This window comes from Ambystoma mexicanum, chromosome 6q (assembly GCF_040938575.1).
Source record: "Ambystoma mexicanum isolate Mex_15411 chromosome 6q, UKY_AmexF1_1, whole genome shotgun sequence".
Taxonomy (NCBI): Eukaryota; Metazoa; Chordata; class Amphibia; order Caudata; family Ambystomatidae; genus Ambystoma; species Ambystoma mexicanum.
In genome coordinates, this window is record NC_090937.1 from 229,861,593 (window position 1) to 229,883,402 (window position 21,810).

General features: G+C 44.5%; 1 protein-coding gene across 1 annotated transcript in view; it reads left to right on the forward strand.

Moving 5' to 3' along the window:
* SEC24D (SEC24 homolog D, COPII coat complex component) overlaps positions 1 to 21,810 on the forward strand; it is a 658,686-nt gene that overhangs the window by 179,171 nt on the left and 457,705 nt on the right. The window contains exon 5 of the mRNA XM_069630689.1: positions 12,830 to 13,063. Coding sequence (XP_069486790.1) covers positions 12,830 to 13,063 — 234 coding nt within the window. The remainder of the gene's footprint in view (positions 1 to 12,829; positions 13,064 to 21,810) is intronic.

Below are 21,810 nucleotides of genomic sequence, written 5' to 3' on the forward strand. Positions count from 1 at the left end.
TTCTGGGTGCCCTCAATGACGGTCTGTGACAAAGTATCCTGCCTAACCTTGGAGACTTACATTGGGGTGGTCAAATGGGTATGCTACCTAACCAACCTAGTGGATGCTGGACCTGAGGAAGTATACAGGGGATGCCAAGACCACACCAACTGGGTCCTTTCACTAAGGAAGGGGAAATCAAAGAAGCACATGCATCCTTCCTAATCCTACAAACACATGGGAATTTTGCAAGCTAACCATCCCTGCAGCTGCCTATGGCCACCTCGGAGATAGTGACAAAAGCTTTCACACCCACACCACTCCGAGTGCTATGGATGAATCCAAAGAGGATAGTTGCAGGGGCATTCACCCCTTTCGCCACCATCATGTTAATAAGCAGAATAAAGATTTTCCAGAATAACTTTTAAGTCTTGATTCTATTAAAGACACAGAGGCGAGCATTAAGCTTCTCTTTCTTTATTTTAAAATCATAGAGAAAGCTCAGCAGCAGGATTTGTGCACCAGAGTTAGTAATATTACATAAATAACATGAAAAGAGGTACAGAAATCCCATGACACAACACCATTTAATATATTAAACAACTGTAGTCCATGAAACAAAGTCACTGGGAAGAAAACTCAGTTTCCCAGAAGGCTTAGCCAAGTCCATAACTGGTGACAGAACATGTGACTGAATTATCCAATAAGGTGTAGGTAGTCCCTCCAAATTGGAGCTAGCACTGAACCACTTCCTCTTTCGACACTGCAAACCATGGCAAAGGAAAACAGATGTTGACGGAGTTATGTAGCTGAGCACATCCTGTTGAACCTCGCTCCGGTCAAGAGGGCTTGTCCGAAGTCCCTATTGGAAATGAGAGAAAAACATCAGAGAGTTACCTTATGTGTATATAACCCTATTAGATTTGTATGGGAGGGAAGGCATTAGTCGAGTTACTATATAACATTTCATTGTACACGATAAAGCAATAATCGTAAGCTTTTCAAATAACAGATTGAATAACTGTGCACCCACTCGTTATTTTGCTGTTTCATTTCTTAAATCGGGTGGGGTAATGCTCACCTCTGTGTCTTTAATAGAATCAAGACTTTCTTAAACGTTATTCTGGGAAACCTTTATTTATTTACTTATTTATTGATTAATATGTACATAGCCAACAAAGGCTTTACATATAGAAAAACAGCACTAAAACATTCCAATTAAACAAACTTAACAACTTTAAGAACCTTCATAAAAATCAATTACTACTAAAACAGTGTACCAGTTGACAATTAATACAAATAGATAAAATGAGCTCATAAAATGTTATCATGTGAAAAATCAAATTCGTGTCATTTCCATATACCAGGGATACATTGTTAATTGAATTATCATATGCCAGAAAATATTTTCTTCTCAAAGAGTCAAGACTTTCACAATGACAAATAATGTGTTTTGCAGATTCCATAGCTACTGTCCCACAAAGTCTACATAGTCTTTGCTGCTTATCAATGCTAAGTTTTGCTCCCAATATTTCCAATGTACCACACATATTGTACTTGTAAAGCCACGTTTCCTGTAGTGCAACTATACAAAACAAATGAATATTTGCCAGCAATCCATTGTTACTAATATAGTGTGAATTTCCCTGCGTGTTCCACGACATCACCACATCGGTGTCATTGCGGGCGGTTTTCAAAGTGTATTTTAAATGCCATGGCTAGCCATTGCCAGTAACCTTCTGGTGTTGCTCTACCTTGATCTTGTTCTTTCATACTTTGGCACTAATTGATGTCTATACTAACAGGCTCTTTTAATGGCACAAACTTGTTTTTCTCAGAGTTAACATTTGCTTTTGTCTTTTTATTTCTATCATCAGTAGTAGGCAAAGAGCTATTCAAATGTTTTGGTTTACACATGGATGCTTCCTTACCCAATTTTTCAAAGAATGTACTAATGCATTATAGTTTCAGCACACCAAATATTAGTGGTCACCTTCATGGGTGTCACTAATTGGTCAACTAATTTAAAATCTTTTGATGATATCATACGTAGGGGCACAATAGAGGCACATAGGTCAAGTACATGCTGTCTATTTAGTACAGCCAGTTTTTTTTTTTAAAGAGTCTATAGCCTGAATTTGTAGAGTGCGTACATAATTAGAAGAATCTTCCATGTACGCAACATCTGAACTCCTTTTCTGTGGTTCAAAAATTTCTTCAAACCTGACCGATTTAGATTCAGGTTTCATAGTGTCATCAATCAACTTCACAGGCTCAGAACCAGCATTACCATCACATTCATTTTTATTTCCGCTCTCAAATATATTATGCATATCTAATAGAACAGTATCAGCAATCACTTGGTCTTATTTAGCTTTCTTTTTTCTCTTACTCATTATTTTAGGTGTGTCTAACCATCCTTCAGTTGATTTAGACATTTACTTTTGTGTGGAACTTGCCATGAAAGATCTAATATCTGGCATGTGCAGTGTATTTTTTATTCTTTTAGGAATATATTTCTCAGGATTAGCATGTATCGCCACCTTGTGTTCACCATCACAATTTGGCTCAAGAGAGAGAGTGGAGTGGGCTAATTTTGGGTCTTCTTAAGGTCAGCCAAATGCTGATTCATATTATCTCTATCGATATTAGAGGTCATATTTTCACTTCTAATGCATCCATTGTAAGTAGGTCACAGTGGCCTACTACCATAAATCACAGATGAGAGTACCTTTCTTCTTTGTAGAGAGTGATCTTTTCTTATTATATTGTTTACTCAATCTATTTTGAGTTTCAAATATGTTATTAACATTGTTGGAATTGGTACTACGCTCAGCTATATTTTATTCATCATTTATTTCTATAGGGGGTATAACAGACACGGAGTGCTTCTTTTTCCCGCAATTTTCAGGTGTTGCATTCTTAAATTCCAACAAATCTGTGTTGGTGCTGTTATCTCTGAGAGTTTTCCTACCCCTGTTGATACATTTGTACAGCAGCAGCGAGTAGACATCAAGTTTCCGCTGAATGTTGTCACACTTATCAACAAGGGTAGTTAACAGATTTTCTAAAGCTTCAAACAATTCCCCAGAATTCATGCTAACAAAGCTTAAATCATTAGAGGCATCAGAAACACTAACATGAGGTACACTCTGCTCCAGATTAGTCTTATTCATCACAGGTGAAACCGTGTTTTGAGCAATTAGCATCTCTTTATGGATTATCTACCCTGTAGAGGGTTCACCCTCATATCTGTCATTGGTATTGTTTTTCTCAGCTATTTCAACAGACAAAGGCAGCCGTGTGTTGAATGATTGTGTATCTAAAATATCTTGTGGTAGCTGCACATCAGATATATCTTCTGCAGACACTACCATACATACTTTGTTGTACTAGTATTCGCAAGGTCGAAGATAGTTACAGAGGGTTTAGATGGACAAGAGCCTACCTCAGTTAACAAAACCGGTTCAGCATTAATTTGGTTAGAAAAACTTTTCTCATTACTTCCATAACCTTCAGAAGGTTCTTTTCTACCAAAAAGAGCATATTTTTGAGTGTGTAATGAGTTTACATTGCGTCTCTGCAGTACCTGGGAGAACAGCTTGTCGCCAATACACGGAAGAGTTTGGCTCATTTCTTCAGCTATTTCAAGTAAGCTGTTTACTTCTTCAATATCAGTTATTTGAATCGGGGCCACACATGTAGTGCTTTCTATTTTGCTAAAGAAAGTTGTCATCTTTGCTAGTTTTCCATCAGATAGTAAATCTGGCTGAGTGATAATTTTCCGTTTGCATGCTCGGCTAGCGCGGGCTGGGTAAACAGAGGGGTGTATACCTACATCATGTCTCAACAGAAAAGGGCTGCCTTCTGACATGTTAAGCGGTTTGAGACTATTGGCAGATCTCAATTCCATGTATTAGATACACTAGCACTCTGGATAAACCAGGGCACAGAGAAGAGTGTATTTATGTAGCTGTTGCCTGAGACAGCCATCCAAAGAAGTTCCAATCAAATACACACAAGTACAATGCAAATGAGTACAGTTTCGGATACTCCCGCCGCTGCACTCGTAATGTATCTCGCACCCTTGTTTATGTAGAATTCTGGGTAACTAGGAGGCGGGGCTCCACACAATATTGTTCTAGAACAGAAACAAATGCATAAATATTAGATTAGCCTATGTAAATTCCTAGTATATCCATAGGCAGAATGTCATCAAGTCTTTAGTCTCCTTTCAATCCTCAGCAGTCCGTACCATAGATGCTTTACTTCACGTTCCAAATGCAATTTGCAGCATACCGTTCAGGCAGCCAGGCAGCAAACATTGCTACTTAAAAAGCTACTTCTAAAACTGTGCTCGCAAAAAGCGCATGCACCCTTGTTTATGTAGAATTCTGGGTAACTAGGAGGCGGGGGTCAACACAATATTGTCCGTAGATGCTTTTCCCCGCGTTCCAAATGCAATTTGCATCATATGGTCCAATCTTTATTCTATATCAAGACCGGAGGCTCCCATTATGCTAGTTTAAAGCTTACTTACCACTACACTTGCGGGTTGTTCTACCGGTTTTAGGTAGAATTGTTTGAAAACTGACTTGCCTGCCCAGTCGGCCATTCTCATAATGTCCTCTAACCGGACTCCTACTTGGAAAGCTTTGGAAGCCATGGCACCTCTTACTGAGTGTGCGCCAAAGTGATTGGTATCAATTCTTGCTTGAGCGAGAGTCCAGCGTACCCAGTGAGCTAGCGTAGGGGCAGAAACTGCTTTATGTGGTTTGCGGAGTGCTATCAATAGCTACCCGGTGGTATTGGTCCTGAGAGGCGCAGTCACCTCTTCGTAGACCTTTAGGCACGTTACTAGACATAATTTAGGTTGCTCAGTAAAGGCTGGATAGGATATCACTCTTGAGTTGCACCTGGTTCTTCTGAATATGTGAAAGACTATTCTGTCTGCAGAGAACGTCCTGCCTGCTAAATCGAGAGCTCTGACGTCCGAGACTCTTCTGCAGGAGACTAAGCATAGTAAAGTAGTGAGTTTGCCGGAAAGGGCTGTACGAGATAGTTCCTCATTACGGCCAGGAGATAAAAAGGTTAAGTATTCTGTTTACGTCCCAAAGTTTGTTGGAGCCGGCAGGAGGTGGTTCCATTAGGCGAATACATTTAAGTAGCCTGCATACAAGGTGGTGTTCCCCTACTGGGCAGCCCTCGACCAGATCGGGCCCGGCTGAGATTGCGGAATGGTAGGCGTTCACTGTCCTATAAGCTAGACCAAGCTCTACCAAAGGAGCTAGGAAGTTTAAAATCTCCTCTACTGGTGCTGAAACTGGATGGAGTTCCCGTTCCAGGCACCAGTGTGTCCAGGCGCTGCAGGAGTTAGAGTACCCCTTAGAGGTTACAAGGGCCCATCTCTCCTCAAGAAGGCTGACTGCCTTGTTTGAAATGTCCGGAACCCTCCAGGCTGCTAAGGTCAACGACCCGCTCAGGAGAAGGGGTTGGCATTGACCTGTCGGACCCAACAGCAGATTCAGAGATTGGGATAGTAGGATTGGAAAATCTGATGAAAGTTCCAGAAGAACTGGATACCAAGTCTGAGAGGTCCAAACCGGGGCTATGAGAAATAGCTCTGTTTGTTCCTGACGGTCCTTCGCCAGGGTCCTCGCTATCATGGTGAACAGGGGAAAGGCGTAAGCGATTCCCCTGGTCCATTGTTGTAGAAAGGAGTCTGTCGCCAAGGCCGCTGGGTCCGGCCTCCAGCTGTAAAATTCTGGAAGTTGGGTGTTGAGGCGAGAAGCAAACAGGTCCCTGGAAAAGGGGCCCCATATTTGCTGGAGACGAGTGACGGTCTCTCTGGCGAGTCTCCAGTCGGAGTGGCGAGAGTACCAGTCCGCTACCTCATTTCTTAGCCATGGGAGATATTCCTCTGTAATGGATATCTGGTGTTCCAGGCAGAAATCCCAAAAATCCTTGGCTAGCTCTGCTAGAGGCTTCAATCTGGTGCCACCCAGATGATGGATGTATCTCACAGCAGAGACGTTGTCTATCTTGAGTAAGATACAACAACTCACTCTGCCTCTGGCGAAAGATTGCACTGCGAATGAACATGCTAGAAGTTCCAGGCAGTTTATGTGCATCTCTAGCTCCTGGGGAGACCAAGTCCCCCCCATGGCCACGGGCCGCATCTTGCTCCCCAACCTGAACAGCTGGCTCTATCACTATGTCGGGAATTGAACCGAAGATCGCTCTGATGCTTCAGTCCTCGATATGTGTGAGCCACCCGATGAGCTCCGTTCTTGCTTGGGGCGAGAGGGCGAGACACTGTGAGAAAGAGAGGTTGTGCCTCAGATGCTGACCTTTTAGTTTCTGTAATTCGCGGAAGTGAAGCGGGCCGGGAAATATTGCTTGAATGGATGATGACAGGAGATCTATTACTCTTGCTAACTCCCCGAGTGAGATGGCGTTCCTCTGTAGAAGCCTGCAGATCTCTCGACGTGTGGAATGTATTTTGAGAGCCGGCAGGTGAAGCTGCAAGTTCTAAGTGTCTACTATGAAACCCAGAAATTCCAGGCTCCTGGAGGGTGAGAGAATTGACTTCTCCCAGTTGATGAGGAAGCCTAGGTTGTGAAATAGGTCTATGGCGAGCCGGGCTTGCTGCTTTGCCAGGTCCTCAGACTGAGCCATGAGAATTATGTCGTCCAGGTATATGATAAGCCTGACGCCTTTCTCCCTGAGCTGTGGTACGACCGGCCTTAGGAGTATGGTAAATGCCCGGGGTGCTGAGGATAGCCCGAAGGGCAAGCTTGTGCACCCCCAATCCTGACTCCTCCATGTGAACTTTAGGTAACTCGCATGAGCTTGATGGATGGGCACACTAGATATGCGTCTTTCAGGTCCAGGCGAATGAGCCATTCGCCCGGTTTTAGGATGTCTCTGAACATCTGAATTCCCTCCTTTTTGAAATGGCAGTAAACAATGAAGTCGTTCAAGGCTCTGAGGTTTATTACCGGTCAAACCTTTTGCTTCCTGCGGACCAGAAATATCGGGCTGAAGAATCCGCCCTGAGTTGAGTAAGGGTGTATAGCGTGTTTTAGGCGTCTGCAAGTGACATTATTGTCTGTTCTGGACGATGCACTTGAAAGAGTTGGGCAAAGAATTCTAGTCGAACCCTCCTTGAGATGTCTCTGATCCAGGTATCTTATGATAAGGAGTCCCAAGCTTGCACAAAGAGAGCTTTCCTCCCTCCTATGGGTGTTTGCGGCGCTGGCGCTGTCATGCTTACACTGACCTGAAGCTTGTTGAGTTAGGTATCTTGCCACTCTTCGCCAGCCGCTGCCCCTGCCTCCTCCTCTGGAAGGGAAAAAGGTATCTGTTTGGTCTTGCCAGAAGGAATGCTGGTCCCTTGATTGCTGGGGTCTTCTGTCGAAGGAGTAATGGCCAGAAGAGCGACCCCTACCTCGTCCGGTAGTACGAGGTAGGGGTTCCTACCTCGTACTACCGGACGAGTAGCATCCGGTAGTACGAGGTAAACGTTAGTAGCGAAAACCCTTTTATTCGATGCTTGTGCCTTATCTAAGGTGGTAAATGTGCCTTCAAATATGGACATTTCCTTCACAAAAGGGTCACCGTACAGCAGTCTCTGTGCGGCCATGCCAGATTCGCTGTTGTCGAGTTCTCTAAGTTTAGGATCAATCTTCACGAGAAAACCCTTCCTGTGCTTTGTTGAAATGGCGCAGTTGGCGTTGCCGAGCAAGCAGAGTGCTCTTTGGGACAATCCTGATAGGATGGATGGGTCGATTGGTTTCCCTGTGTTTATAGCCTTCTCAGCCAAGTACATTATTTTTGCTAGGGGCCCTGTGAAATTTAGTACCTTGTCCTGGCAGGACCTCCATGTTCTGTCTATGCCCTTCTTGGGGTCCTTGCTGTTTTTCCCCAGGAATGTAATCATCTTAGCATCCAGCTTGGGTGTCAGGGCTATCTTTCCTGGAATCTCTGGGCGAGGACATTCAGCTTTAAGCTTGGCCCTGACCAGGGGGGGATGGAGCCTTGCTTTAATTTATTCCATAGCCCTGTATGACGGCGACTAGTCAGATGACCTGGGGTGAATCAGATCCTCCGGAACAAACATTCCCTCAAGAGCAGAATGTCTGCCGGTTGGCTGTTATGGGAATGGGGGCTGCCGCATTCCCAGATGTGCTGGGTCTTGACCCTGCGTCTTGTTCATCCTCTTCTGAGGATTGGGGAGTCTGATCATCATTGTGATCCTTACTTTTATTCTCATATTCGTCATCCGTGCCCTGATTATATTCTCCGGGTGAGAGGGTGTAGCACCCTCATTATCCTCCTCCACGTGAGAGGGTAAATGATCGGAAGGGAGCTCCTTCCTGGTCAAAAAGGCTTTCTTGAGCCTGGAGAAGACATCTGTGATGGTGGTCGTGGCTGGTTCTGGCTGGCTCGGGGGGCTCAAAGAGTCATCTTTACTCTTGCGAGCCGGTGTACTTCCCCCTCCAAAAGTGTTTTTTCTCTTCTGAGTTCTCTTTCTCCCTTGTGGGGGTGCTGCCTTCATATGGGCTTCCATGTTATTCAAGCACTGTTGGATAGGCATCAGCATGTCTGACATAGCTTTCTTGATAGTAGGCTCCACTGAGGAGCCCAGCACTCTCTTAAAGCTGTCTGCCATAGCCACGCCATCTTCATCATATACCTCCTCCTCCTCCTCCTCCTTGACAATTCCTGATCAGCCTGGGGAGAGTATTGACCTGCCATTTATCTTTTTTTTTCTTTTCTTTTTAATGATTATCAGTGGGTAAAATAATGTAGCCTTCTCCTTCTTTCCCACTTTAAAAAATAAAAATAAAATCTTAATTCCTGATAAGAAATTAGGTAAATGATCTGTAATCCGTGTCTCCGGCGCTCGCTGCACGTTAAATCCTTTGAATTCAAAGGAAATGTGTCAGCGAGCGCCGGAGAATAGAGGAAAGGACCGATACATGTACAGGATTCCTCTGCTGGTGTGTTGTGAATGCCAGAGAGGGCCGGCTCAATGCGGAATGATTTGCCCGGCCTCCTGCTACACACGAAGGTAGGAAGGTGTGGGAGGAGGAGCGCGAGACAAAAGGGGAGCCAGATAATCACGCCGAAGCATAAAAACAGTCACCGGAGGCTTCGTGTGAAAAAGGCGAGCCTATGTATTACAATCTGAGTCCTCTGACACCCGCTGAGGAGATCAGCTGGTGTCGGAGGGAAAGGAAAAAATAAGCTGCGTTCGCTATTGTGGCACCAAACAGAAAAAGCTGTTACTGAAGTAACTAAGCCACAACAGTACAGTCGAGTGACTGTAGACAAGAAATTAACATTTTTAAAGCACTAGCTCTGTATACAAATTACAATAGGCAATATGATAACGTGTAAGAAAATTCCCGCTTATCTGTTGCTGTGAGCAGCAAAGAAAGAGAAAGTGGTTCAGTGCTAGCTCCTATTTGGAGGGACTACCTACACCTTATTGGATACTTCAGTCACATGTTGTGTGACCAGTTATGGACTTGGCTAAGCCTTTCTGGGAAACTGAGTTTTCTTCCCAGTGACTTTGTTTCATGGACTAGAGTTGTTTAATATGTTAAATGGTTTTGTTTCATGGGATTTCTGCACCTCTTTTCACGTTATTTATGTAATATTACTAACTCTGGTGCATGAATCTTGCTGCTGAGCTTTCTCTATGATTTTAAAATAAAGACAGAGAAGCATAATGGGAGCCTCCATTCTTGACATTGAAGCACAAAGGGATTCTCACCCCTCTACCTCTCCTATTGATGCACAAGACCACCAAGAGAGTAAACACTTGGGCGTTCAAACACCACTATCCTACTCATGCCAGGGACCATCCAAAGAAGAAAGAAGTACATTCTCCTTCCTGGCATGAGGGCTGGGAAAAACATTGCAGTTTGAGGAACCGCTGCGAGTACAGAGTTTTGCATGAATAAAGAAGAAGTGGTTTGCAAGCATGCCATGAGTGAGAAACTCAATATATCCCATTCTCTGAACATCACTGGTGTTAGGAGAAACACACAACAGCAGTTCCCAGTGATTGGGATGTAAGGAAATAGGCAGCTTCCTTGACTTATCAAAGGGTTCGCTGACTTCAAGCACACACGCACTGACAGCACCGGGAGCCGAGACTGACACAGGCATGAGCAGCAGTGATCCAACGGGGGGGGACCCCAAATATGTCAATGCACTCACTAAATTATGAGATTGCCATAGGGTCACTTTTAACCTTAGTGTAGCCACCTTCCAGACCAACAGCACATGTTGCAATCAAAAGAGAGTACAACCCTCAATACACTGGTGTTCCCAATATCCTCAAGCACCACCAAAGGGGAGGAGGAACTCTGCTGTAAGTAGCAGCCAATTCAGTCTGGCAGTGTGGAGAGTTCATGTAGGAGCTGGAATAAGGAGTTTGGTGGAAAGTGGTGAGAGAGGGGAGTACAAAGGGGAGAGCCAGATGAGGGAGCTGGGGTTTGGAGGGAGAGTCTCAGAGTTTGGCGAAAGAAAAAGTGTCTTCAGAGGGAAGAAGATGTTTTGGTTGGTGGAGGAGGTAGACCACAAGTGAAGGGAAGCGAGTTGAGAGAAGTTTGGCGGAAGCGAGAGGCATCATCAAAAAGAGAAGAGTTGTTGGAGAAGGGAACAGGTGAACCAGAAAGAGAGAGAGAGTTATGAAGAAGTTGGAAGAGACTCAATACTTTCTAGAGACAGAGAATGTTGGGAGGTTGGAGGAGAAGTGATAACACCCACACTGTCTGGCTTTATTATGCAAGATAGTGGCACTTTTAACATGTTTAAAGAGCATTTGCATGACTTTGGTCTTTAATTTTGCTACTGAGCCATTACCACCCGGGATATTCCTCCAGCTCGGGTGTAATAACTTAATTCTCGACTTTCTTGTGCTCTTCCTTGGTGAAACTGAATTCCCACCCTACCTTCAGTATTCCTTTCCATATTCAGGACCCCCAAAAACCCATCACTGTGAATCCTAATGTTGAGCTGAAAAGAGAACTTGTGTCAAGTTGACTGTGTGAGCTTTAGAAAGGGGTGAACAAGCTGTTGCATTAACAATTTCATCCAAATTATGTCTATTTTCTGGCCTGGGCATCTTTCTTTGTGGTTTGTCCACCTGGGGAAGCACCTCTGATGTTTACGAATAATGATACAAACATATTCTAGTTGAGAAAGCTGGGTGGAGCCCAATAATTGGTCCAGTTGATGCAGCAATTGAGGAAAAGGGCTCTGGAGCACACCGTCCTCCTTCTCTAAGTTCACATCACAAAGGGGAAGGATGTGCAGCCATATGGGCTGAGTAGACCTCATTGTGTCCATCACAAACAGGAGGTCAATCCATAGATCACTTACTTGGCCCATTCCCATTTCCTCTCCCCTATGTGCAATGAGAGGAGGTGGGGGAAATGATAATATTGGACAGGGAATTGTGTGAGCTTTCAAGTAGATACCTTTCTGGGAGATGCTCCCCGTCTCCATCCCCTCTGCCTTTCCCCACTCATGCCACCTAGATATGCAGGCTTTCAGGAGCAGTCAACATAGCTCTCAAATGCTGTCATTCACAGTTGTGTTTGACAATTCTGATTTTTTAACTTCTGGCCCTTGCCACAGCTGCATTCCCCTTTATTCCTGAGGAGCGGGAGGGACCCCCGGAAGACCTCAAGAGATTGAAGATTCTTAATCCATGCAACTGTTCCTGTAATTTTATGTTTTTATCAAAACTGATCACAGATTAATTTTGAACCCATTTAACATATTTATCTTAGCTCTCAGTTTTTACCTAAAGAGAACAAAAGACTCCAGTTATTCAGGTGTTTGATTTCTAAAGTGGGAACAACCCAGTCAAGGATTCTTACAAAGCTTCACAAGCATATTTAATATTTTCCACATACCATTTAGAGCCCGCTAGAACCTTGTATTTCAAGAGGCCAGTACCAAACATGATACTGCCCTCATACGGCTAGTACACATGTATTCTTTGTATATCACACTAGGTGCTTCTATTTTTACAATCCACTTCTCTAAATCCCGTTAGTTTGAACCTGTGAGCTTATGTTGTTTTCACCCGTCCAAATCAACTTTGTTTCTATGTCTGCTTCTAGTGGTTGTGCATTGGAGAGGGCCTAATGATAACCAAAAATGTTCTGCACAGTACTGCTTGTCTGTAGGCGTTCCCCTACTGTCATCACCCATGCAGCACTTCAAGGACAGCTTTAGCTAATTTTCTAGATCTCTGCACGTTTAAACGATAGGAAAGAATGTGATCACAGAGCATGCTCTTGAGAAGGACATGCCCTGGCTTAGCTGGCAGGGATGTCTTTGCATTGCATCCGCTATGCATTGTTTGTAACAAGCCGTTTTGAGACTAATCACCAGGCGGTAGCATTGCTCAATGGCTGAAAGTTTCAGAGAGGAGTACTGAAGTGATTCTGCAAATAACTTTTCGTTATCTATTACAAAAGTGGCAAGAGTGCTTTATAAATACTGCAGAGCGTCAGTGTAGGACATGGGGCGGAACAAATGCTCTTTGCATTTATGCAAATCATAAGGCAAGGGATCCATGTAGAGATACTGTGTTGCATGACCTGGCCTGAGGCCACGCCCCTCAGCCCCTCACCCCCCACCAACCGGTCCACGACCACCACAGAGAGAGGGTTCCCAGAGCACAGCATAACAAACTGAAAATGTGACCAAGTGCCTGTGTGGAAAACAAATAAAGGTTGTGGATTAAAATAACCTTCAATGTTTATGGAATTGTAATGTGTTCCTGTGTCCGTAAATAACTGCAAGAGTTGTTTTACAGGTCCTGGTGTCACACACAATCCACAGATGCCTCCTGGTCCCCCTCTTCCAAGTTCTTACCATGGACTACCACCACAGCAAATGCCAAACCCATCCTCACCGCATGGGAATCAGATGCCTTCCCCACAGTCCAACAGTGTAAACGGCTTCTGTGCACCGCCTTCCTTACCACCAATGAGCATGCAAGATGGACATCAGGGTCAGCCTCCAGGCCACGGATACCCTCATCAGCAAGGTATGGAAAGGTCTTTCACATTTTTTCGAGAAAAAACAGCATTCAAGCAGATTAAAAATGCAAAAACTCTGAAGAGGTGCAGGAGGGAAGGGGTGTGAAAAGGGTGGGATGCATGCAAGGCTCAAGAGAAAAGCCCACGGAAGGAGAGACAAGAGTGGGGGCGGCGCACAGAACCGGATATGCCTGTTCATTGTGCATTCCCGCTCTGCCTTGAAATAGCACCATGATTCACATGCTTGTGGAAAGCCTATGGATTCCTGTGGAATCAGACTGACTTTAACACCTGTTAAAAGCATGCAGATTCAATAGGAATACATAGTAAATGCCACCTCCAAATATTAATTTGCAGGCGGGATTGACACTTCTTCCAAAACGGATTGGAAAAGTGAAGCGAAAAGGTAATTCCGCTTGTAATTTACTCTTTGCATTTCTACTCAGTTTTGGATATTAGCAAAATTGCATCGAGGGGGCCGCTGAGTGCAAATGGACATGATGCCCTCCAGTGGAATGTAAGAGTTAGATGACCCTTTGGCCTTAAGAAGTATAGTTTTTCTTTTTCATTGTAATTCAAGGGAAGCGTAATAGTCATGCCCAGCCATCTGAATGTTTCACTTGCTATTTGTACAGGAAGAAAAATTAATGCAGTAATGATTAAATGTTAATTTCCAAAATGGGTTGTGATGCAGAATAATCCAACCCTTCTGTGCGGGTTGTCTGCTGCCTAAAAATATAATGGCCAAATCAGAGAAACTAGTTTTACTCTTTGGAGCTCATTTTCGTGAGCATGTAATGTAAATAGATGGTGTAAAAACCTTGTGTAAGGCTTTTTCACGACTCATTTTCATTCATTTTTATAGCAGAGAATCCCCCAGCATCTATTTCATTTATTCATTGGGTATGTATAATGTGTCTACACAGCAAATGGTGTTTCAAGGCACCACAAAACAAAAGGTGGTAGTGGGGGGGGGCAGGGAAGAGGAATAACCAAAAAAAACTGTCTTACTAGGCCTTGTGTTATTCGGTTCATGCAAGTGCAATAACCAGAAAAACAGGGGAGTGAGAGGTGGGGGGGGGTTATGCCGGTCACAGCGGAAAGCGGTCATGCTAAGGTGGGAATGGAAGAGGGGAGAGCATGCAAGTACTGGGTGGGAGGGAAGGGAGGGAAGAGGGCCCTTGGGCTTGGTGAGTGCTTCGGGATGACAGACAGACAAGTGTCGGGAAAGCAGGGAATGAGGGTCGACATGCTAAGTGCAAGGACGGGGCTGAATTGGGCTCAGTGGGGATATAAGCCCCACAAGGCTAGTACAGGGGAGGGGGACTCAGGAGGGCAAGTGCAGGTATGGGTGGGGAGCTCGGGGTAGAACAAAGTGCTGGGGTAGACTGGGCAAGGATGGCCTGGTGCCTTGTATGACTCAGAAAGAACCAAGCTGCCAGTCAAAAGTGGCAGAGGGGGACATTAACAGGGGAGAGGGGCAGGGAAGGCAGAAGAGAAAAGCAGGGTCTTGAGAAGCTTCTGGAACTTAAGGAGATCTGGCTTAAGCCTGAGAGGGGCAGGGAGGCCATTCCAGAGGCAGGCTCCTGCGGAAGAGAGAGATCTACCCCGCACTCTGCTTGGAAAAACGTCTGATCTGCAGAGAGTTGGAGCAAGAAGACCGAAGGGCTCTAGCAGGGAGGTATTTAGGGAGAGAGAGTTGGAGGTAGCAGGGCCCCAGGCCCCAGAAAGTCTTGTGGATGATGCAGAGGGTCTTGAACTTGATCCTTGCAACAACCGGGAGCCTGTGGAGAGATTTTAGCGCTGGAGAGATGCAGTCTCTGGGCTTGAGGCCAAGAATAAGTCTTACATTCCTGTTCTGGATTTGTTGAAGGGAGCGTAGGGAAGATTTAGGCAGATTGAGGAAGAGGCTGTTGCAGTTGTCCAGCCTAGAAAGGACCAGAGCTCTGGAGACAATGAATTTCTGGGGGAAGGTGAGGAAAGGGAGAAGACCTCTGAGGATGTCCAGCTGAAAGTGGGCCTTCTTGGCAAGGTCCGCGATGTGAGGAGAAAAAGAAGTCGAAGTTGACACCAAGGTTTTCTGCCTCACAAGAGGGTGAGGGGGGAGCCCATGGATAGTGGCCAGAGTGTGGGAGGGGAGAAGGGTGCAGGGGTCCCAATGAGCAGGATCTCAATCTTACTGGCATTAAGGCAGAGATTGTTAGCATCACACCATGCCTGAATAGCAGTCAGACAGTCTTAATGAGTGTGGAAGAAGAGGAGGAAGTGGAGGGAAGCTTGAAGGAAAGCTGTGTGTCATCTGCATAACAATGGAAGGGAGGAGAGAAGGTGGAGATCAAATGGGCTAGAGGGGCAAGGTAGATGTTGAAGAGCCACGGTGAGAGGATAGAGCCCTTGCGACGCCACAGGTGGAGAGTGTGCTGGGGGAGAAAAAAGGGCACAGTGAAACCTGAGAAGGTCGCTCAGATAGGAATTAGGTCAACCAGTCGAGTGCTAGGTCCGTGATGCCAAAACTATCACAGATCCGATTTATAAGGGTGACATGATTGACCGTATCAAAGGCAGAGGAGAGGTCAAGAAGGATGAGAACGGAAGGAGAGTTGGCATCGAGATTTGAGAGCAAGTCTTCACGGGTGTTCAGGAGTGCAGTTTCTGTGACTCTGGCTTCTCTGAAGCCAGAATGGTGGTTCTGGAGACAAGCAACAGAATCAGAGTGGTGGATCAGCTGGGAGATGACCAGCTTCTCCAAGAATTTGCCCAGGAAGGGAGTAATGGAGATAGGGCGGTAGTTAGCCGGGCAGGAGAGGTCGGAAGGAGGCTTTTTGAAGAGAGGCTGAACAAAGGAGTGCTTGAGGGGTAGCGGGAAGGAGCCAGTGGCAAAGGACTGATTGCAAAAATTATCCAAGGCTGGAGAAAGGGATGCAATGTGGTCTTGGATAGTTCTGGAGGAGCAGGGGAGCACCTGTTTGGAGGAGACTTTCATCGAGAGGACTTGTCTAGGGATCTCATCCGATGGTATGGGAAAGAAAGAGGAGAGTAGGAGGGAAGGGTAGAGGGGGGCCAAGGGAGGCCTGAGAGTGGGTGAGGGAGAAGGGAGGGGTGAAGAGGAGAGTGAGGACAGGATGCGCCAGCATGCATTTTTATGTCCGTGCAAATTCTGGAGATCCTTATGGAGTATGCCAGCTTTTTTCACCAGGAAAGAGCAGGCGGTCTTCATAGGGATCCATGGTAAACACTGTTTGCCATGCGGACATGGTAGGTGACGGTTCCTCTATTTGCACAGCAGAGTGCAAAGGGGAAGGGCAAAAGGCGGCATACACGCTTGTATGCTGCCTTTTGCCTTCCCCTTTTGCACCCCACCATGCAAATGCTGAAAATCTGGCAACGGGGAGCTGTTTACGTTGAAGTGTTAATGCAATGGCTGCTTGTCATCAAATTATGGGCTCAAAGAAAATTAGCGCCTCAGTGTTCAGATGCATACTGTGCACCCTTGCCTACTGTGGACTAGTAGACTGTGATACTGTAGTGGAGCCACCACAAAAGAAACACACCTCTGTACAAAGGGATACCAAGTTCCTTTTCTTTATGACACCGGAAGATAAATATGTATCTGAAAAGTGTTTAATTAGAAGTTTAATTAAAGCATCAGGAAATAAACCATTAATGTGCTCAGTTTAATGGCAATATCGTCAAAGAAAAAATGGGTAATCATTCCTTGGAATAGATGGTACAACTCCCGGATCCAAGTCCATTCAAGAAGTGGCTCCATTTTGCTCCTTGTTTGTCTCAACGTAGTGGGTCATTCGTTCTATGTATCTGGCTCTCCTTACAGCAATCATGGAAAATCATGGAAATGTCACTTATCCAATTATATTATTGTTTATATAAATATCTGCTTTTTACAGTAAATGCTGACAAAGTGCACAAATGTAAAATGTGTCCCTTAGGCTGAGCTCTTCATAAAGCAATTAACAGATCCTTGTGTGCAAATTTCTGTCACATTGGCAACTCTACAATATCTCTTATGATTGCTGATACTGTGCACAGGATTAAAAGGCCAGTTGAGGAAATGCTTGAAGAAGAACAGTCGTCAGGATAGCCTGTGCTTTTCTCCAATTCTCACTGTAAACTGAAGGACAGTCTAAGGTTCTCCGATTTCGCACTCCTGCTGCCTTTACCACTCTTATTATTTTGGAACGTGCCCTTTGATAAAATGTTTCATGTGCAAGTGTGTGAATAGATAACTCTTTCAGTCAGTATTCTTAAGAGAATAAAGATAAATTAGTGATACTTGTGTCAAATGACTGCTTCAAAATGATTCTTCGAGAGAAAATTTCTTGCATAATGCAGATACAGAACGGAAATATGCTGTGTTGCCAGTTAGTGACCTGCAACATCAATATGTTAAGTTGTGCTAATGTGATTTGTACTGTGTTCCGCTGTCATTTTCATGGTCTCTAGGTGCTCTGGCGGATCAGAAAAGAAAGAGGAGGAGGGCAAGCTTTGTTAGTCGGGGGAGAGGGATAGCGCAAGAGTTCATAAGCGGTTCTGTTGGTAGTTTTAGTTCGGAAAAACCAGTCACTGTGTATTGGGTTTGCTTGTAGGTAGTGTGGGTTCGTGGGTGTTGTTGCATGTGGGTCTGTAAAGGTTGCATTGTGATGCTGCAGGGTTGTTATGGAATTTGAGTGTGTTAGGGTTGAGGGAGTTCTTGGAGGTTGTTTGCATTTTGGTGTCAGATTTGATGGCATTTTATGGAACGTTTTTAGTAGGGTTAGTGGTAGGAGGGGGACCCTTAGACCGAACTTGTTTGTTTTATACTGAGATGTCTTGTGCGCTGTTCTGTTTTCTTTCTCGTTTTGTTCACGTTATCTGGGAGGTCAAACATGCCTTCACCATTATTCTTGATGTGCTTCCTTTGTATAGAGGATAGAGGTTGTGAGTTTCCCTTAGGCCATGTCTTGGCTTTTAGGTTTGTAAATTGAAGAGGCAGCTTTTTAGCAATTTCCTGAAGGTTAGATATTCTTCTGTTGTGCGTATTTCCTTGGGTTGAGAGTTATGAGAAGACTGATCCACCATATTTTATTTTCGAATATTGCTTGGTTTTGGGCCATATCTTATTGCTGGCTCTCAAGTTTCATTTCGGTCCATGGATGAAGATTCTTTCTTGGCCATTGATTGCTCTGTGGGTTATGCATTGTGTTTTGCAGTAAATCCTTTCTTTGGACAATGTAGGGGTATTTGTGCTTGTGTGATGTGTTCTCTCTAAGCAAGTTTAAGGACTTCCAGTGCTAGATCCTTGTCCATTAAGATTCCCAGAATGTTCAATATTTTTGAAGTTTCCAGTCTGTTTCCCATTTTGGAGGGCCACAAAATGTGTGCTGTTGACTAGAGGGGCATGATCATGATTTCTGTTTTATCTGGGTGAGTTTAAGGATATTGCTGCTAATCCACCTGTTTATTTGTGTGAGGCAGTTGGCAAGGGTTTGATCTATCTCAGGTGGTATTGATTTTGTTAATGATGTTCTGTGTCATGTGCGTAGTTGTGCAAGTGAGTCATTGTCTTTTGATGAGTTCTATGATGAGTGGGGCCATATACATCTTGAAGACTAATGGCAAGAGTGGCAAGCCTTGTGGAACCCAGCAGGTTGGTGTGCGAGCTGCTGTGCTGAAGGCAGGTAGCCAGGTGGATTCTGTTCTTTCTGTCAGGATGGACTTTATCCATCATAGTGCATTGTTGCTAATCCCTATTTCTTGCATTTTCTTCATAAATGGGTGGTTGACTGTATCAAAGGCTGCTGAAAAATCAAGTGGTATTAAAGCTGAAGCTTTGTTGGAGTTTGAGTTATTTTTTAGGTCGTCCCAGATGGAGAGTAGTGCTAATTCCATTCCTCTCATAGGTCTAAAGTCAACTTGTGCCTGGTCTAGTATGTGGTTGGTTTCCACATGTGCAAGGATTTGTCCATATACATAGATTTCTAGCAGTTTTGCCGGGTAAGGGATGTGTGAGGAGGCCAGCAGTTTGTTGGACTGTTTATGTTTCCCAAGGGATCTTTGAGAAGTGGTTTACTGTGTGTGGCTTTAAAGCTCTTTGGTATGGTGCCTATGCCAGGTAGTGGTTCACCAGGATTCAGAAATATTCCCCAGGTGAGGGTGGTCTTGCAGATGTCTGGTGGATAGGAGCCTGCTGGCGATCAAGCTTTGTTGCTTTCCTTCACAAGGTAAATGAAGTCTTCCATCGAGATTGGTGTGTAGTCTTTAAGTCGTGGGGTTGATTCTTGGGTCAGGCCACTTCAAAGTTGTTGCTTCTGTCCTTGGGCAGTGTTGATGAATTGTTGGATGTTTGTGACTTTGCTTTTGAAGTGCATTACAAGGTCATTGTCTAGTTTCTGTAAGGGGACCGGTGTGTTGTTGCAAGCTGCTATAGAGTTATGTCTGTTTCTGGGATGCAATTATGTCCTGCTGATGGTAATCTTTCCTCCATGCCTTTTCCAGTTTTCTATTTGTTCATGGCTCTGGGGTGGGGTTCATCTGGCAGCCATTTTCTTTTGTGAGGGGGTGAAAGGTTTCTTCAGGGCGACAGCATCTAGTGCTTCTGTGATCCATTTTTGGAGTGTCTCGGTTCTTTCTTCTGTTTGGAGTGTGCACAGGAGCTTCTCTGCTGGTTTTGTAGATTCCGTTTTGGTTTTGAGATCCATGGTGTTGATGGATTTCCCGTTTCTTTTCTGAATTGGAGTTATATTTTGGTGGTGTCGCTTTGTTCGGGTAGGAGTGTGGGTCACACAGGGTATCATTATGTGGTCCCTCCAGAGAATGTGCAAAGGGAGCGCTGTTGTCACTATGTTCCTGTTTCCGAAAATTGCATCAAGGGTGTGCCCTGCTGAGTAGGTTGCTCCTTTCAATAATTGATTTAGATGCATCATTGCTAGTTGTGAGGTCAATGATTTGGCAAAATTGCTATTTTCTTTTTCAAACCAGATATTGAAATTTCCTAATATGATCATGTGGATGTGATTTTTATAACTGTATTGGTAACAGTGTCTACAAATGCTTTTGTGAAAGACAATGGGCCTCATTACGACTGTGGCAGCCACGGAATGAACGGTGCCGGTAAGGGACCAGCACTGTTTATACCGGTCTGCCACATTACGAGTTCTCCAGCGGGTCTCGCTCTGTACGCCTGGTCAGACCAGATGTGCAGAGCGACCCGCTAGCAGACCAGAATGCTAACAACGGCCCCTTTTTAACAGGCCCGTTGTTAGCATCCTCCTCATTCCCATTTGAGCCCTCTGGGGCTCAAATGGGAATGGGGACATACCGGGTCCGGCGAAAGGGAATTACCAGGCCCACCAAGGTCGGAATGGCCCGGTAAGTCCCCTTTTGCGGGACCCGGACCCGAGTTTGTAGGTAGCCATGCCGGTAATGACGGCATGGCCACCTCCAAACTCGTAATGAAGCCCAATGTGTTTGTGGGTGGTCTGTACATGAGGAGGAATGAAAGATTTCTTTGGTGGGTATGAGCCTAGGTCAAAGAAGAGCTATACACAGTTTGGCATGTTTGGTGACATCGCTTTTGTGATTTTTAGGTGGTCTTTGTATGTGACTGCAATGCCCCAACCTCTTTTTCCTTCCCTATTGGCGTGCCTCAAAATTGTTTGGGAGGGATCCATGTGCAACTACCTTGAAGCCAGGTTTCTGTTAGGAATAAGGTGTCAGTTTCACCTTCGCTGAGGTTGTCGTCAATCTCTGTGCTGTTTGACATTGATCTGATGTTGAACAGAATACAGTGAATCCTTTTGTTTTCGGAGGTTTATTTGTCCTTTGACATTTCTGTCCATAGGTTGATATGAGATTGGTTCTTTTTTCTTTTGATTCTGTGGTATGCTTTTGGTGTGTGGGTTGTGGAGTGGACCTTCGTTGTTTCTATTTCTTTGTCAAGTAGTTTGAGTAGGTTGCACTTCGAGTCGATGTTGTCTTTGTGGGTATTTGTGCATTTGTACTATTGAATCCTGCTCTCTCGCCAGTCTTTGGTGATGAACTGTGTTTTATAGTTTGTTGGGTCCGGTATTATAAAGAAGAGACAGTTCAAACAGTACCTTAGCAAAACTTACAAGAGTGACTTCCTATTATGAGCCCACTTGTACTTACTTAAAGCCAACAAACTAGAACCATCCTTAACATAATACAAAGCATACACATTTCTTTGATATTTGATAGTTTAAAATCCTAAACTCATTAAATGGTCAGGGAAGTGAATAAGTAGGTGTCTTATTTTGTATGTGGAGAATGTATTCGGCATTCCATAAAGGACCACAAATGTATGAATGTATCTAATCTTGTATCATCTGTTTTTGACCCATGTTTATGCTTCATCCTTCTATCACGTGGTTGGGCACAGAATTGTTGTTGGCATTTTTTGAAAAAGACAAACAGTGGGTGTCGGATCAGGCAAAACTCTGAAATCAGACTCTCCTATTAAGTCAATCAGTCACCCTTAGTAGAACATGATTCTGCAGCCATCGTCAAATTACTATTTCTTTCTTTTGGGAATCAACAACACAAAAGGAAACTGGAAAATGGCATAGCTCCTCACACCTTTGTTTCACAAGGCTCTCTAATCTATCTATGTATGTATATAAAATGCTTAGGTATGTTTCCATACTCAGCTGATGCAATTTATCATTTTTATGTTTCCCTCTGCTGTCCAAATGGCAAAGTGCACCTCTGTGTGCCCTTCCGCTTCAACAACAGCTATCAT